Source organism: Myripristis murdjan, chromosome 6 (assembly GCF_902150065.1).
Source record: "Myripristis murdjan chromosome 6, fMyrMur1.1, whole genome shotgun sequence".
In the NCBI taxonomy this organism is placed as follows: Eukaryota; Metazoa; Chordata; class Actinopteri; order Holocentriformes; family Holocentridae; genus Myripristis; species Myripristis murdjan.
This window is the reverse complement of record NC_043985.1, coordinates 12560425-12573876: the sequence shown is the minus strand read 5'-3', so window position 1 is coordinate 12573876 and position 13452 is coordinate 12560425. Positions and strand designations below refer to the sequence as shown.

Genomic DNA, 13452 nt, shown 5'->3' with positions numbered 1-13452 from the left:
TCACCGATTGGCTGAAAGACTGTCAATCACGCGGCGTTCAGCAAATGGCTATTAAGAGAACAAGAGAGGTCCCTCCCCGACATCCACCCAACAAGTTTCCTGGCGTGCGAGCTACCTCTCAACGAATGGTAAGTCAGCAACAGTTTACTGTAACATACCAACTGGTTAGCTAGAGAAAAAAGTCGAAGAGACACACTTACGTGAAAAGGGTTGTCGCTGGCTGGATCTGCGAAGGGGTTGTTTTCAAATCCAGACATTCTGAATGCGATGTAGGCTGTTTGATGCGCTCCAAACGGGGGAATAAACCGTGCACTTATCTGTCGCTTGAGACACCTCTCCTCCTATCCACTTCCTCGAATGAAGTTTACTGCGCATGCTCACTGAGGCCACTGTAAAAAAAAAAAAAAAAACAATGACAGCTACGTCACCGGGCACTATTTAGTTCAGGAAGCCACGCTCGCCACCTGTGGATTTGTTTTGACTATTACAAATATAAATAATTTATCTAAAATTATGCTAAAGAGCGCGGATAAATCACCAATACGTCATTGTTTCTCAAATCGCAATAAATCAATTTCCTAAGAATTTCACCACTTGAAATTCACCTGTAAAACACAGCTTATATATTTTTATTTTCCCAACTATTTTCAATGAAAATATTTATATATTTTATCCACAACTTATATCCTTAAAACGTTTTCATTTTGGTAGAAAATATATTAAGGTGACTCATTGGAAACAGAATAAAATAAAATAAAATGAACATAGACCAATTTTGTATTTAGTGAGGCTAACTGCCAAACTGAGCTATCCTGTGAGAGCAGCTTCAGTGTAAGGGATGGTCAGAACTCAGAAGAGCGTTTTTCGTGACCTTGTTGCATTCAAGACATTTTTATCGCCTTTGCTATCACTCTGACATTATATAACCATAGGTATAAGGATTTGTGGGTTTTTTTTTTCTGTGATATTTGACTAAAGTTATTACACAAAGCTCTTTGTGGCGTGACGTCACCGGTGCTCTGACAGCCGACGTTGCAGCCATGGAGGAAGTAAGAGGTGAGTGAGATTTTCTCCTTCATACGGCTTCAAATCATTCATTCTGTGTATACATGTCCAAGCCGACGGCACATTAACGGGCTATCGACGTGATACCGGGTCAAATTATGCGACAGAGGAGTTCGTTATTATCGAGCATCCACATAATTTCAGATGACGTTGGTTGTTTTACGGAGAAGCGCGTATCGTCTCAGTGACAATACATGTAATACTCGTTGCCCTGTACGTACAGAATAACCCTATGTATGTGAAACGTCTCCGTTTGATTGAAATGGGCGGACAGACACAGTAGCTAGTTGGCAAAGTGGCTGGTGTTTTGCTTTCAATGAACGGCGCAGAGTCAGCTGGCAGAGAGTAAGGGATCATCGCACAACTACTGTCTTGTGTTATTATGGTGTGTGGACACTGGAGGCCTCTGGAAGATATCGGTTCATGCAGTACTGTTGTTCTTCACTCTTTAGGATTTAAAACTCTTAAACTAAAATTACAGTATGTGTGTTTTCCCTCCTCAGTATTTCCCCTGACCTGTGCTGTCCAGAACTATGCCTGGGGCAAGGTGGGGCTGGACAGTGAGGTGGCCAAACTGGTGGTTGGAGGAGACCCACTGGCTGTAATAGAGGAGGACAAACCCTATGCAGAGGTAAGGCAACCGGCAGTATCAGCAGAGGGACTGTGACTGGGCGGTGGCTGGTTAGAATATCTACTGACTGGCCTATGAGCAAGGACACTATTCCCCTAGTTGCTCCACTGGAGCTGCTGGAAAATTGTGATTGTACTGGTTTCCTTCCAGGTGTGAACAGGGATGTCCCAAGAGCCAATAGATATTAAGTCAATGCCAGAAAATTGAGAACAATTCATGCCTGACTGATATTATAGGCCCATATTGGCCTATCACAGATAAATTGTTATCATAATGGTATTGGCATATATGCTGACCGCTATGGATAATGCAGAAAAATATGCTTTGGATAATTTAGAAATGAATATGTCACCCATTTCCCAGTTTTATATATATAAATTTGTTATTTATTCAAATTAGCAAGTTATTCTTTATTTTCACAGTTTATTTCTAGAATTGGTTGGCAATGTATAATAATGTTGAATAGTCTTTAATAAAGTATAATAAAACAAAGTCAGTATCGTCATCAGTCTCAAAAATCCCATATCGGTCTGGCACTAACAACAGTACCAATAATAATGCTTTTAGCATCGATAGTGCATCTTGACCCTTCACTGTGTCACTCAGTGTTCTTACTCTAATGAAGCCTTAGCCCATGTGTTTAAATACTGAAATAATCAAATTTGCAGTCATGCGTACTGGACTGTAAATCAAAATGAGAGCACATAGTATTTATTGTTAAAGCAGGACAGTTCATACAGTTCTTCCAATTTGAAAACAATATTTTGTTGAGTTGGTTTGTTTTCCACTTGAAGGTTACAAGCCAGTGTTGCACTCAGTGTCCCTATGGTAATGTAGCCTAAAAAGTATGTTTGATACTTGAAATACTAAAAGTTTCTGTTGATTAGTAATGTATAGAGAGTTTTTCAATAAAAGGAGTGTGTACTGAATGGGATTTCTGTTTTTCAAATATCAAATCAGTTATCAAGAATTGTGGTGTTTCACTGGTATTTCATCTACCAAAATTCTGGTATATGACGTAATATCCCTTGGTGTGAGTAAGTATATCTGATTTACAGTTGCTGAAAAAAGAGTGTACATCATCATCTAGTCTTTCCTGAATAAATGAAAGGTTTAAAAAGTGTTTTTGACTGCAAAGTGAGGTGATGACCTCGCTGTAATAGCTGATAAGTGAAACATGTCCTCTACTGATGATGCAGGTATCCATGAGTTAATTCGTAACAAGATGCATCATCGGTCTAAGTTTTGTCAAATCACACCTGTGGTTTAGCAGTCATGTCCTTTCAAAACCTGGACTTTTGACCTTTAATTAATCTGTGTAATGTCCTTAAATGCCAGAGCACAGTTCTCAAATTCATCAACCGCCTTGTTTTGTCAAAATTATACTGGTAGCGTCTGAGATATCACATTTGAGTTCAAAATTTTACCCTGCTGCCATTAGGGCCAGATCTTCTCTGTATTTTTAAAAAACAGCAGAACACAGTGTAGTTTTGTAAAAAATTGTGCTTGTGGTGTCTTAGGTATCACCTCAGAGTGGGAAAATTCTGTATAATTTTGCACATTTACAGTGCGGTGTCTCTCATCAGGATCTTGACAGAGAGCCTGTTTCTGTCCATGCCTGTCACAAGTCCTTCTTTATTTAGCTCCAGACAGTGGCTCTGGAGGGTTTATCTTGAAGGTCAGTAGATCAGGTTATGGCAGTGGTGAGATTTTCACATACTGTAACAGTGAAGTCACGTTAAAGTCACATGGTATGGTTGGTCATTTTCACTGTAACACTTTATGCTATATAATGGTTAGAAAGTCAGATGTCACATGTCAACCTAAGATCGTTGTGTGAAACTGGAATGAATAATGATCAGTTGGACCTTCTCTTTCCTTTTGATAATGAGTATGGTTGCCGCATTTTAAATTCATATTTTATTTCCCTCATTAATTCATTTATTACCATAAATATGAAGCAGGATCTGAAACCGTGATCCTCACCTGCCATATTTTGTCTCCAAATTTAGTTCTATTCCATGCAGGACACAGGTTATAGAGATTGACCCACACCTAAAGGCCCTGCAGCAACAGATGCATGTCCACCAACAACCATGTGTCCTTTTAAAATGCCCTTCTGAGACAGTATCCTACACTTACACTAACCTTGTTACCTAAAGTGATTAATACTGTGTGAGTTTCTACCTTCTCACTGAGTATAAATCGCTTTGGATAAGGGTATTACACAAATGCTGTAAATGTAAATGTGGGACACTGGGCTTATCTCTTTGACGCTGGCAAACAAGCTTTGCTGCCTCTCTGCAAGAGTCACGCACTGGACCTGCAACTTTCACAGCCTTTTTTATAATTTATTTACTTAGCCAAAAGTTTGACTCTCTGGAACCCCGAGCTTTGACAATGAGGAATATTATGAAAATAGGTGCATCAGAAAAATTCCTACACATGAAGGCGATGCTGAAAGCATCCTTGATCTCTCTTCTAGCTGTGGATGGGTGCCCACCCAAAAGGTGACGCCCAGATCAAAGACAACAGGATCGCCCAGACCACCCTGGGCCAATGGATCGCCCACTTCCCTGGCTGCTTGGGCTCCAAAGTCAAAGACACGTTCCAGGGCCAGCTGCCCTTCCTCTTCAAGGTGCTATCTGTCAATACAGCCTTGTCCATACAGGCCCACCCCAACAGGGTGAGTATGCTGAGTGGACACATAGGCATAAATACAGTGTTCAAATTGTGCATAGCAGCTGCTGATCACTGACCTGATTCCATACTAAAACAATCAAAAACAATCAGTATCATGAAAATGTCAGCATGTTACACTGTGATCTATCTATCTTCATATTGTGATTTCCTGAAATGTCAGTGCAAAAAAGAAAAGAAAAAAAAAGGAAATTTACTTCTGGAGCACATGCCACTGAAGTAGGGGGTAGGCACATTTCAGCTATATTAACCAATCATGAAAAGCAGCAGTAATGCAGTCTGAAGGAATGCTGTCAGTGTGGCTTGCATTGTTTTAGGATTACCATGATTGCCATATAGCATGCTAATATGTTAATATAGCCTAGTGTATGCCACAGAATGCAGAAAAGCATTATCATTAGGTTAATGTATGAACTGAACAGAACTGGGTTGCTGCAGTTCCTCCTTTTTAATCCTTTTTCCCTGTCATCGTTATGGTCTGGTCAGGAGTTGGCCACTCGTCTCCATGCTCAGTTTCCGGAGCATTACCCAGATAACAACCACAAGCCGGAGATGGCCATCGCTCTCACCCGCTTTCAGGGCCTCTGTGGCTTCAGACCTGTGGACGAGATCCTCGGATTCCTTAAATGTGAGTCCCATAATCCTGCATGCCCCATTACAAGGGTTTGCGTGGTTGGGCAGTGATTTAAGGAATGTGGAAAAATTATGTGCAGTGATATATAACATATGATGTAATTCACTGATTAAAAAACACTTTGAAATGCTTACCAATGAACATTAGGCAGAAGGATAAATTTTCAGCATGGACACTAAGGCCCCAATTTGATAGTCTTTACTAATGACATAATCCTTGACTGAACAAATTGTTCTAATGACAAATCTTAACGCTGACTTTGAACACTGAAAATGTTTTAGTACCCACTAATGGGCTTTAATCATTCTAGGCCATAGTGTTTTGGAATCAAACCCTTCAAATGCTCTTTGAGGAGGTGGGATGCAATGTAAAGTGCTTTGAATGCTTAAAACTACACAAAGGAGCACTTCATTATGTGTTGTGTCTGTCTGTCTGTCTGTCTGTCTGTCTGTCTGTCTGTCTGCCTGTCTGTCTGTCAGTTGTCCCAGAGTTCCATGCTTTGGTTGGTAACGAGGCAGCAGAGGAGCTGCGGTGCAGCATGGGAGATGCAGCCCGTACGAGCCAGGCACTGAAGAAGTGCTTCACCAGGATGATGAACTGTGAGAAGAAAGTGTTTGTAGACCAACTCAACATGCTGGTGAAAAGAGTCAGCGAAGAGGGTGAGGACGCTCAGGGAACATTAAGGCATAACTCTGAGCACGGGAACACAAAGCGCTGAAAACACCAAATTCTTACTTTACACTGTGCTATTTATTATAAACATTTGTAGTTGACATAATAATTTGTCAGTATTTTACTGAACAACAGCAAGAGTTATCCATTTTTGAGCTCAGATCTAAACCACACTTTCTTTACCCAGCCTGCCATTAATAGATTAATCACGTGTCAGTAAACTGTATTTTGACTGTAGACTACTGTAAGTTTTGTCAGGAACTGACTTACCCATCATTTGAAAATAAAAGTTACATCTGCTGATACAAAGTGATTAAATGCACAAACATATTACAAACAGTGGTACTTTTTGAATCATAGTAAGTAAAAGTACTTGGTTGACAAAATGAAAAATCTTAGTAATGTTGAGCCCTAAATTAAATTTCACAACATGATACTTAGAAGCTTAAAACACATCAAGGTAGTGCCCAGAAGCGCAGGACAGACATCTTGTGGGAATGCCCCCCATCTGAGTTGGCATAAAGTATGCAATGTTTTGAAAATTAATTTCTCAGGTTTTTTTTCCTGTTTGGAACCTGCTGTTGCTGACATTTCATTTCATCTCATTTTAATTCCATGGATCTTTGTCACTCATGCAGCTGCGGCAGGGAAGGACACGTCAAGCAGCAACGGCGATCTGTTGCTCCGCCTCCACTCACAGTACCCTGGTGACATTGGCTGCTTCTCCATCTACTTCCTCAACCAGATGGTGCTGGAACCGGGACAGGCCATGTTCCTGGGAGCCAACGAGCCTCACGCCTACCTCTGTGGAGGTCAGCAGCTTCTTTTTGTTTATGTTCCTGCCATATCCTTCCACTGAGTAAAACAGTAGAATACGCCAGTAGTCAGGAGTCCAGGGGTCAGAGCCACAACATCCACAGTTTAAATTTGACAAAATATTTTAGTGATTGTCTAATGTTCCTCTATGACAGAGAAGTGACAGGTAAAGGTATATGTAAGAGCCCATTTTTTCATATTACTTCTAGAAGAACAAAATATTATGTGTTATCCCTTCTTCATTGCTTGAAAAAAAGATAACCAAAACCTTGTTTTTGGTTGTCTTTTTACTCTCTACTTGTCTACTATCTACTTGTCTACTTTTTACTATCTACCTGTCTACTTTTACTACACCAAGAGTTACAGCACTTCATCACAAAATAAGTCCTTGAATGCACTGAACATACTAGCGATGTGAGGCAATGAGAGAATCTGAGGTTTCTTTTAATGGGAGGATAGCAAGAGGAGTTCCTGTCCCCTCTACTTATTGAAACCTCTGTTTTCTCTCTCCATTGTCTCATTCTTTTAGACTGTATTGAATGCATGGCCTGCTCAGACAACACAGTGAGGGCCGGCCTGACACCCAAATACATTGATGTGAACACGCTGTGTGAGATGCTGAACTACAGCCCTGCCCCGGCCAGCTCCAAGATCTTTCCGTCCGTGCAGGACTCCTCAGATCCCTGCGTGATCCTGTATGACCCCCCTGTGCCAGACTTCACTGTCATGAGGATACAGGTGGGAAAACTACAGCAAAATGACAAGACAGCTGATGTTTTACATTTTAGGAGTTTCATTCCAGAAAGAAAAAAGTGACACCTACCACCACAAAATTATTGCTGGTATAAAAAAAAAAAAAATCAAGGCGTAATCCACAGCTCAAAGGGGCGAAGAGTTTTGCTGGGAACTATTTCCTGTCAAATAACACCGGCAAACTGTATCTATCCTCTAATTTGTACGCTTTTGGGGCACCAAATCAGACAGGAACTATTTGGATGGAAGTATGTGGATGGATAGATGGATTGTTCTAAGGGTAATTGAGAAAGTAACATTGTTTTTTTGTTTGTTTGTCTTAGTGTTTTCGGTAAACTGTTAAAAATGAATGAGTTCTTACCCTCTTGTTCCCTTCTTCTTCTTATCTCAGGTGCCAGCCTCGGTCAAACAGTACACTTTGGCCCCAGTTGACTGCGCTGGCATCCTCCTGGTTATTGAAGGTGACGCCACAGCAACCTCAGCTGCAGCCCCCTCTGACATCACCCTGAGGCGGGGCACTGTCCTCTTCATCTCGGCCAATGAGAGCGTCTCGCTGCATATCACCTCCCAGTCTGGGATGACCATGTTTCGGGCCTGCTGCCTCCTGTAGTCGTGAGTCTGTGGCTGTGTGTGAAAACTCTTGCTACCTATTATTTAATGTGATACACTGGCTTGAATCAACACGGTCTGCGCTGCATTCTGGAATGAGGCTGATGATTGTTGTGCACTTTTTAGTAGGTAGTATGCAAAAGGAGCTTTCAGACACAGCACTCACTGCCCATCTGTGCCCGCTGCCCACCTAACTCTGCCCAACCCAACCCAACCCAACCCAACCCAACCCAACCTCTGGACCGCTGTGCCACCCCTTCATGCCAGTGGTAGTGGTCCCTGGCATGAGTTTTGTAACTGATTTTAATCCTGTTTTTAACCTGTAGTGGTGTAGGTACAACTGATACCTCTACATTCTTCTTTTCCAGTCTAAGATAAAGGGTTTCACACTCACACAAGCATACACAGTTCAGATTTCAGCTTTTTGTTTGAGCAGAAAGCAGAGGGTGGCATATGTTTACACTGGTGCACGACTCACTGTTTTGAACATCTAACGCCTACCCTTTCTGAGGACCAAGCATGTCTATTACTGTTCTGATGAGCCAGTAGTCGTCTTCCTCCAGGATCATAGGTGAAACCACCTGATGAACCATTTAACCATCGCCATTTTTGCTCGAATAAGTAGATAACCACCTTTTCAAACTTCATTTTAGGGGAAAAAAAATCATCTTTATTTATCTATTAGCGGTTGAGAGTATAAGGTGTAATGCTGAGATGCCTGTGCATGTTTGAGTTATAGCAGTAATACCGGAGTGGGCCTTTCTGTCTGTGATAATGAGCCACAACTGAATACCAATCACAATAAAGTCTACCTTTGAGGGTATTATTGCTATCATACAACAGTTATCAGTGCATGTGTACGGTCTTGAAATTTCTCCTCAAGTAGTGTACATACATAAGGGGAAAAAAACATAAAAATGAAAACAAAACAGGATTGCAAGGCAAGTAATGCTGTCTGGAAATGATCAGTTGGAATGTATATTGAGCAGTCAGACTGCTTGTCTGAGACTGCCAGTTCTATAGGAATCAAAATGCACTGTCGCTGCTTGCCACAGCTAACACTGGTACAGAAACACACTCGTTCAAACTTGTACAGTGTACAACCAAATGCTGCATTCAGTTTAATGGTTTACAGTATTGTATGAACAAAAGTGTAAACAATTATTTCTGTATCTGAGTATTTGCAACCAGATGTTTTCAACTTTGTACGTTATGTTGTTTGTACTGACCATCACCACTTGACATTAAATGTTGTGTACAAAGGAAACAATCCCTGAAACAGTATGTATTATGGGGTTTTACAATGTTGTCAGTGATATCACGTGGTGAGTGGTTTGCCTTCGTAATACGGTTAAAATCTTATGGTGACCACTATGGCTAAGTAATTATTTCATTTGGTTACAAGACATTAATTCAATATTGTTAATAAATTATTTCAGTAAGGTGTAAACTACTGCATTATATTACAGTACATACCAGGGTTGATCTGAATTTATTCAGTTTATGAAGTGGATTTTTTTGTCTTTTCCTAAAATGGTCTGTATAGCCTATCTTATGTCAAATATTTGAGAATGAATGCTCTATCAATCTGTCAACCTACCTATGAATGCCTTTTATTCTACATTTTTAACTGGTTGAACTATTGAATGACTGAAGTGAAACAACCAAACCCTGGTGCAGACTGTACCTCCTACACAACCATAAGAGCAAGTTGCTGTGCGGTGATGTCAGTGATTTAGCTTGAATCTCTAACCTTGTTCCTAATTTAGATGCACTAAACATTTTGCTGTTTGATGTTTGTTGCTATGAAGTTGAACAGTAGAAGAAACATGGGACAATGAAGGATTTGAAGAGTTTGTTTCAAGACACTGCATCTATTTTATTTTTTAAAAAATAAATAAACAAAAAACATTACCTTAAGTTAATCCTTAAGCCTCTCTGACATAGAGCCTACATTCTATGACAAGTGTCATTTTGCCAATCTACAGTCTGTTATCTGCTGTCTGTTAAACGCACAAAATTTGTTCTAATTTTGTGCTGTCAGTCTTTTTGTACAGGTCTCCATTCCAACAGTGTCCCATTTCGGAAAGAAACTTCTGAAATGGAATTAACACATTTGTTACTGATTTTGTCTCAATCCAACTTATGTAGTTCAAAAAGGTCACTTTCTCTCTATAGGGACTGTTTGCACTAAAGTCTTGTTGCTATTTTTATTTTTTCAGTTCGAAACATTTTTTTCTTTTGATTTCAGGGTTTCAGATGCACTCAGATGTGAAGGCTGCAGCATTTTACCTCAATGGTTTTACTTAAACTGTTGTGAGAAGGTTTCTTGGAATATTCGTCTGCAATGAGGGCATGGTTTAGCATTTTTTAACATGATGCTGTAGCATGGGTCTGCAGAGAAAATCTGTATGTCAAAGTGATTTAATAAAGACCTGTTCTGTTACTATAGTGCTGTACTCTTTGTTTTGTTCTGTGCTTCTAACCCTCGTTGGGTAGAACAGACGGCTCACAGATCTGGGAATCTGCCCATATCAAATACAACAACTGCTCACCAGCCACTGTACTGCATAATTTACAAGACACAGTAGAAAATGAATTTACTATCAGATTTATTTCCCAGTTAAAATTCTTGTGCATATAGATCATATAAGTGAATCCAGTTTTAATTTACAAATACATAACGCGCACATTTCATATTTCTATTCATAGCCCTGAGTGGTGAGAATGTTTTCCAGAGTGATGTCTGTCAAAACCTAAGCTATGTATGCACATCCATTAAAGATGTTAGGTTGAGAGTGGATCACAAAAAGCTGCCAGTCCTCACTTCAATAAATGCTAAAAGACAACAAAGACAGCAATGTGGATTTTAACAACCATTCGACAAACAGAAGGTTCCTGTATATATACACTGGGACATTAAATACTTGAAACCTCAGTACCATCCTTGAGGGTGGTCTCCAATCTAATTGCGGTAGGACTATTCAATATGCATTTTGAATCAATACAAGGGTGTGACCCAAGCTTACAGTTTGGAATGTCCAGTTTGTCCAAGAACATCTTAGTAGCAGAAGTGAACTAAAAGCCCTCTCCCCTTTCTTATATAATACCACTGAGCTGCCCTTAAACAAAGCAACAAAACTAAGCATTAGAGTGGCCCAGTGATCTCAGATGCACATGGACGTAAGTGCTTGTGTTTTCTCAGTCAACGGAGGGACACCAGGCCTCTTCAGCCCCTCTTTCTACAGAGGGGGCTGATGTTCTGCCAGCAGAAATAAATTAGATTTCATACAAATTCCCTCCTGGTGCACATATGTAAAACGCAGTGTTGAAGCTGTTGTATCCTTTGCAGTGACTGCCTCTTTTGTGTATGGTAATTAGAGTCATGTCTCAAAATAAATTAAATTATTTGTTGAGATTAAAATGTAGCACCTTTAAAAATACTAAATATTCCCAACAATGTTTCATTAGGTATCCAGTTCTCTGGCACGGTCCTCTTCTGTGCTCTCTGTGACCTTCAGTGCCTGTCTGAAGTGCTCCCACAGAGGGCGCTGCCCTGCTGGCTTACAGGGCACCTTAGCTTTGGCAGGTGGCTTGTTTTCTATGTTCTCCAGATAGAACGTATGCCTGCTAACCAGCTCTGACACAGGCTGAAGCACGCTGTACAGCATCTGCAGTGCTCGTACATCCTCTAAAGCATCGTGGGCCTTGTAGCTCAAACCCAACACCTCCCTGACCAAGTTCTCCTGTCGAAAACTCTGCAAGCCGTGGTCCTTCAACATCTCACGGGCTACTGGAAGGGTATCTAAGCAGCCTGAGACTGACGACTGGAACTTGGCCCTCAGGTCCAGTTCGTCAAGCACGCGAGCCAAGACCAGACAGTCGAAGCGGCGAATGTTGTGGCCTACAAGGAGGGGTCGTCCAAACATGTGGAGGAAGGCTATGAAAGACACCAGGACCTCTTTGAGGGAGTTGGTGAGGACCGGTCGGCGATGAAGGTACAGCCTCTGTCTGCGGACCCTGAAGCCAGTCACCCTGGCTGCTCCAGGCTGCATTTGACACCGAGGGATGGTGTACAGGTTGAGGGAGTGGCCACCACTCACTGCAGCCAGCTGGACGATCTCACAACTTGGACCTGATGGGATGACAAACTAAGTAATTATTACTCAGCATCTAAAATGTACAGAAAACAACAGAAAAACATGTTTATCATTTCATCAGCGACAGACTTCATCTGTGAGAGTACAGTTCTCTTTATACTGGCGACACTGTTCATGCTAAGTGCTTGTTGATGTGGTGTTTCTGCTCTGCACCTCCTAGAAATTGCTTTGCGGTTACACAGTGTGTCCAGTACTGACAATTTTCCTTGGATTTTCTGTAGATCTGAGTTTCTGAAGGTGGAGCTCTTTTTTTTCTTTTTCATGATGGCTACTGCTTATCATGCCAACTACCCAGATCTTTTTCTGCTGCTTATGGGGACTCTGTGGATTTCTCTCAGAAAAAGCAGTCTAGGTTACAAAAGCAAATCTAGAGCTGTCATGAACTGGCAGTAGGTTGAATCCCTAATGCGTTACATTAATCAGCAAGAAGGCAGAGCATATTGAAAACACATTTATTTATAATGAAAATGTCACATCATCACTTAAGGTTGCAATTATCCTTTAAAAAATGCCGTAAACTTTAAATATTGGCCTAAAATTGTACATATTAGACATGCTGGGATTCACCTCCACACACACCCAGTGGTCATGCCTTTAAATTGTAAATCTGTCCAGCCAACCATCACCTATTAGACAGATTAGGCAAACAACACTAAAAGTTTGCTATTAGGTATCAGAGAGAACAGTGACATGCTGAAAAGAAATCTCAACTAACATAAAGAAAAAACAAAGGTGTCCGAATCCAAAAGCAGGATTTTCATCAAAGCTAGTTCGCATGTTCATACAAACTAGCTTTTGGGGCACTTGGTTGTTCAGGGGGTTAGGTCATATGCCCCTAAAAAGCACCTTTAAAGCACAATTAATGAAAGTGTGGACAATAAACAGACTTTGTTGATCCCGGAGGAGAAACTAGGTAAGTTGCAGTTGCTCAAAGAGAAGAATCACATTATAAGAAATAGAAAAAAGTGCCTTAGAAATAAACAAATAAACAAATAAAGAACAAGAAATAAAGATAAGAATGTATCCAATTACTGAATAAGTGAATGTGTAAAGGTGTGCTTGCATTATTAATGTAAATATGGATGTTTGTCAGAGCTGGACTGATGGTAGTGAGGAGAGGAGGTGGGGGGGCCGGGGTCTGCCCCTGTGTGATCCCTAGCTAACACAGCGGCAGGTCTACCAGCAAAACATGAACCCTTCAGAAACACGGTTATTGTACATTTTCTTACCTAACCCGGTTGTCTCCAAGTCAAAGAAAACCAGAGACAGCTGAGGACTTGCACCTCCCCCTGCTTTCTGCATCACAGCTTCCGTTACTAACCTTTTGATTCAAATAAAAAATGAAAAGAGCCAACCCTGCTCGAACGTGGTCGAATCGCGGGCAGTCAGTTTACTTCTTCTTCTACGCTTTG

General features: G+C 40.9%; 3 protein-coding genes across 5 annotated transcripts in view; 1 reads left to right on the top strand and 2 right to left on the bottom strand.

Moving 5' to 3' along the window:
• scamp2 (secretory carrier membrane protein 2) overlaps window positions 1-378 on the bottom strand; it is a 15308-nt gene extending 14930 nt beyond the window's left edge. Inside the window, exon 1 of the mRNA XM_030053220.1 lies at window positions 201-378. Within this exon, the coding sequence (XP_029909080.1) occupies window positions 201-257 (57 nt within the window). The 5' untranslated portion in view covers window positions 258-378. The remainder of the gene's footprint in view (window positions 1-200) is intronic.
• Window positions 95-10329, top strand: mpi (mannose phosphate isomerase). Of its 3 annotated transcripts, none has more exons than XM_030053218.1 (8): window positions 95-128; window positions 1569-1696; window positions 4182-4382; window positions 4883-5024; window positions 5510-5689; window positions 6341-6514; window positions 7048-7256; window positions 7663-10329. In XM_030053218.1, exons 3-8 carry the CDS (start codon window positions 4188-4190, stop codon window positions 7879-7881), a joined length of 1119 nt encoding a protein of 372 aa, XP_029909078.1. In that variant the 5' UTR covers window positions 95-128; window positions 1569-1696; window positions 4182-4187; the 3' UTR covers window positions 7882-10329. The 3 variants fall into 3 exon arrangements, with proteins under 3 accessions (XP_029909078.1, XP_029909076.1, XP_029909077.1); XM_030053216.1 differs by lacking the exon at window positions 95-128 and adding an exon at window positions 950-1056; XM_030053217.1 differs by lacking the exon at window positions 95-128 and adding an exon at window positions 1355-1450.
• Window positions 8972-13452, bottom strand: LOC115360351 (uncharacterized). The gene is made up of 2 exons (XM_030053221.1): window positions 13270-13452; window positions 8972-12015 (listed from the first exon to the last, which is right to left on the bottom strand). The coding sequence occupies exons 1-2, from the start codon at window positions 13340-13342 to the stop codon at window positions 11348-11350; spliced, it is 741 nt and encodes a 246-aa protein (XP_029909081.1). The 5' UTR covers window positions 13343-13452; the 3' UTR covers window positions 8972-11347.

What these genes read in the sequence shown, in the direction of transcription:
- mpi (XM_030053216.1), top strand. An exon ending in AGGACAAACCCTATGCAGAG is followed by an intron (nt 1,697 to 4,181) that starts GTAAGGCAACCG and finishes TCTCTCTTCTAG; the next exon opens with CTGTGGATGGGTGCCCACCC. An exon ending in TCACGCCTACCTCTGTGGAG is followed by an intron (nt 6,515 to 7,047) that starts GTCAGCAGCTTC and finishes TCATTCTTTTAG; the next exon opens with ACTGTATTGAATGCATGGCC.
- LOC115360351 (XM_030053221.1), bottom strand. Translation starts at nt 13,342, where the DNA reads ATGCAGAAAGCAGGGGGAGGTGCAAGTCCTCAGCTGTCTCTGGTTTTC. An exon ending in CTTGGAGACAACCGGGTTAG is followed by an intron (nt 12,016 to 13,269) that starts GTAAGAAAATGT and finishes TCATCCCATCAG; the next exon opens with GTCCAAGTTGTGAGATCGTC.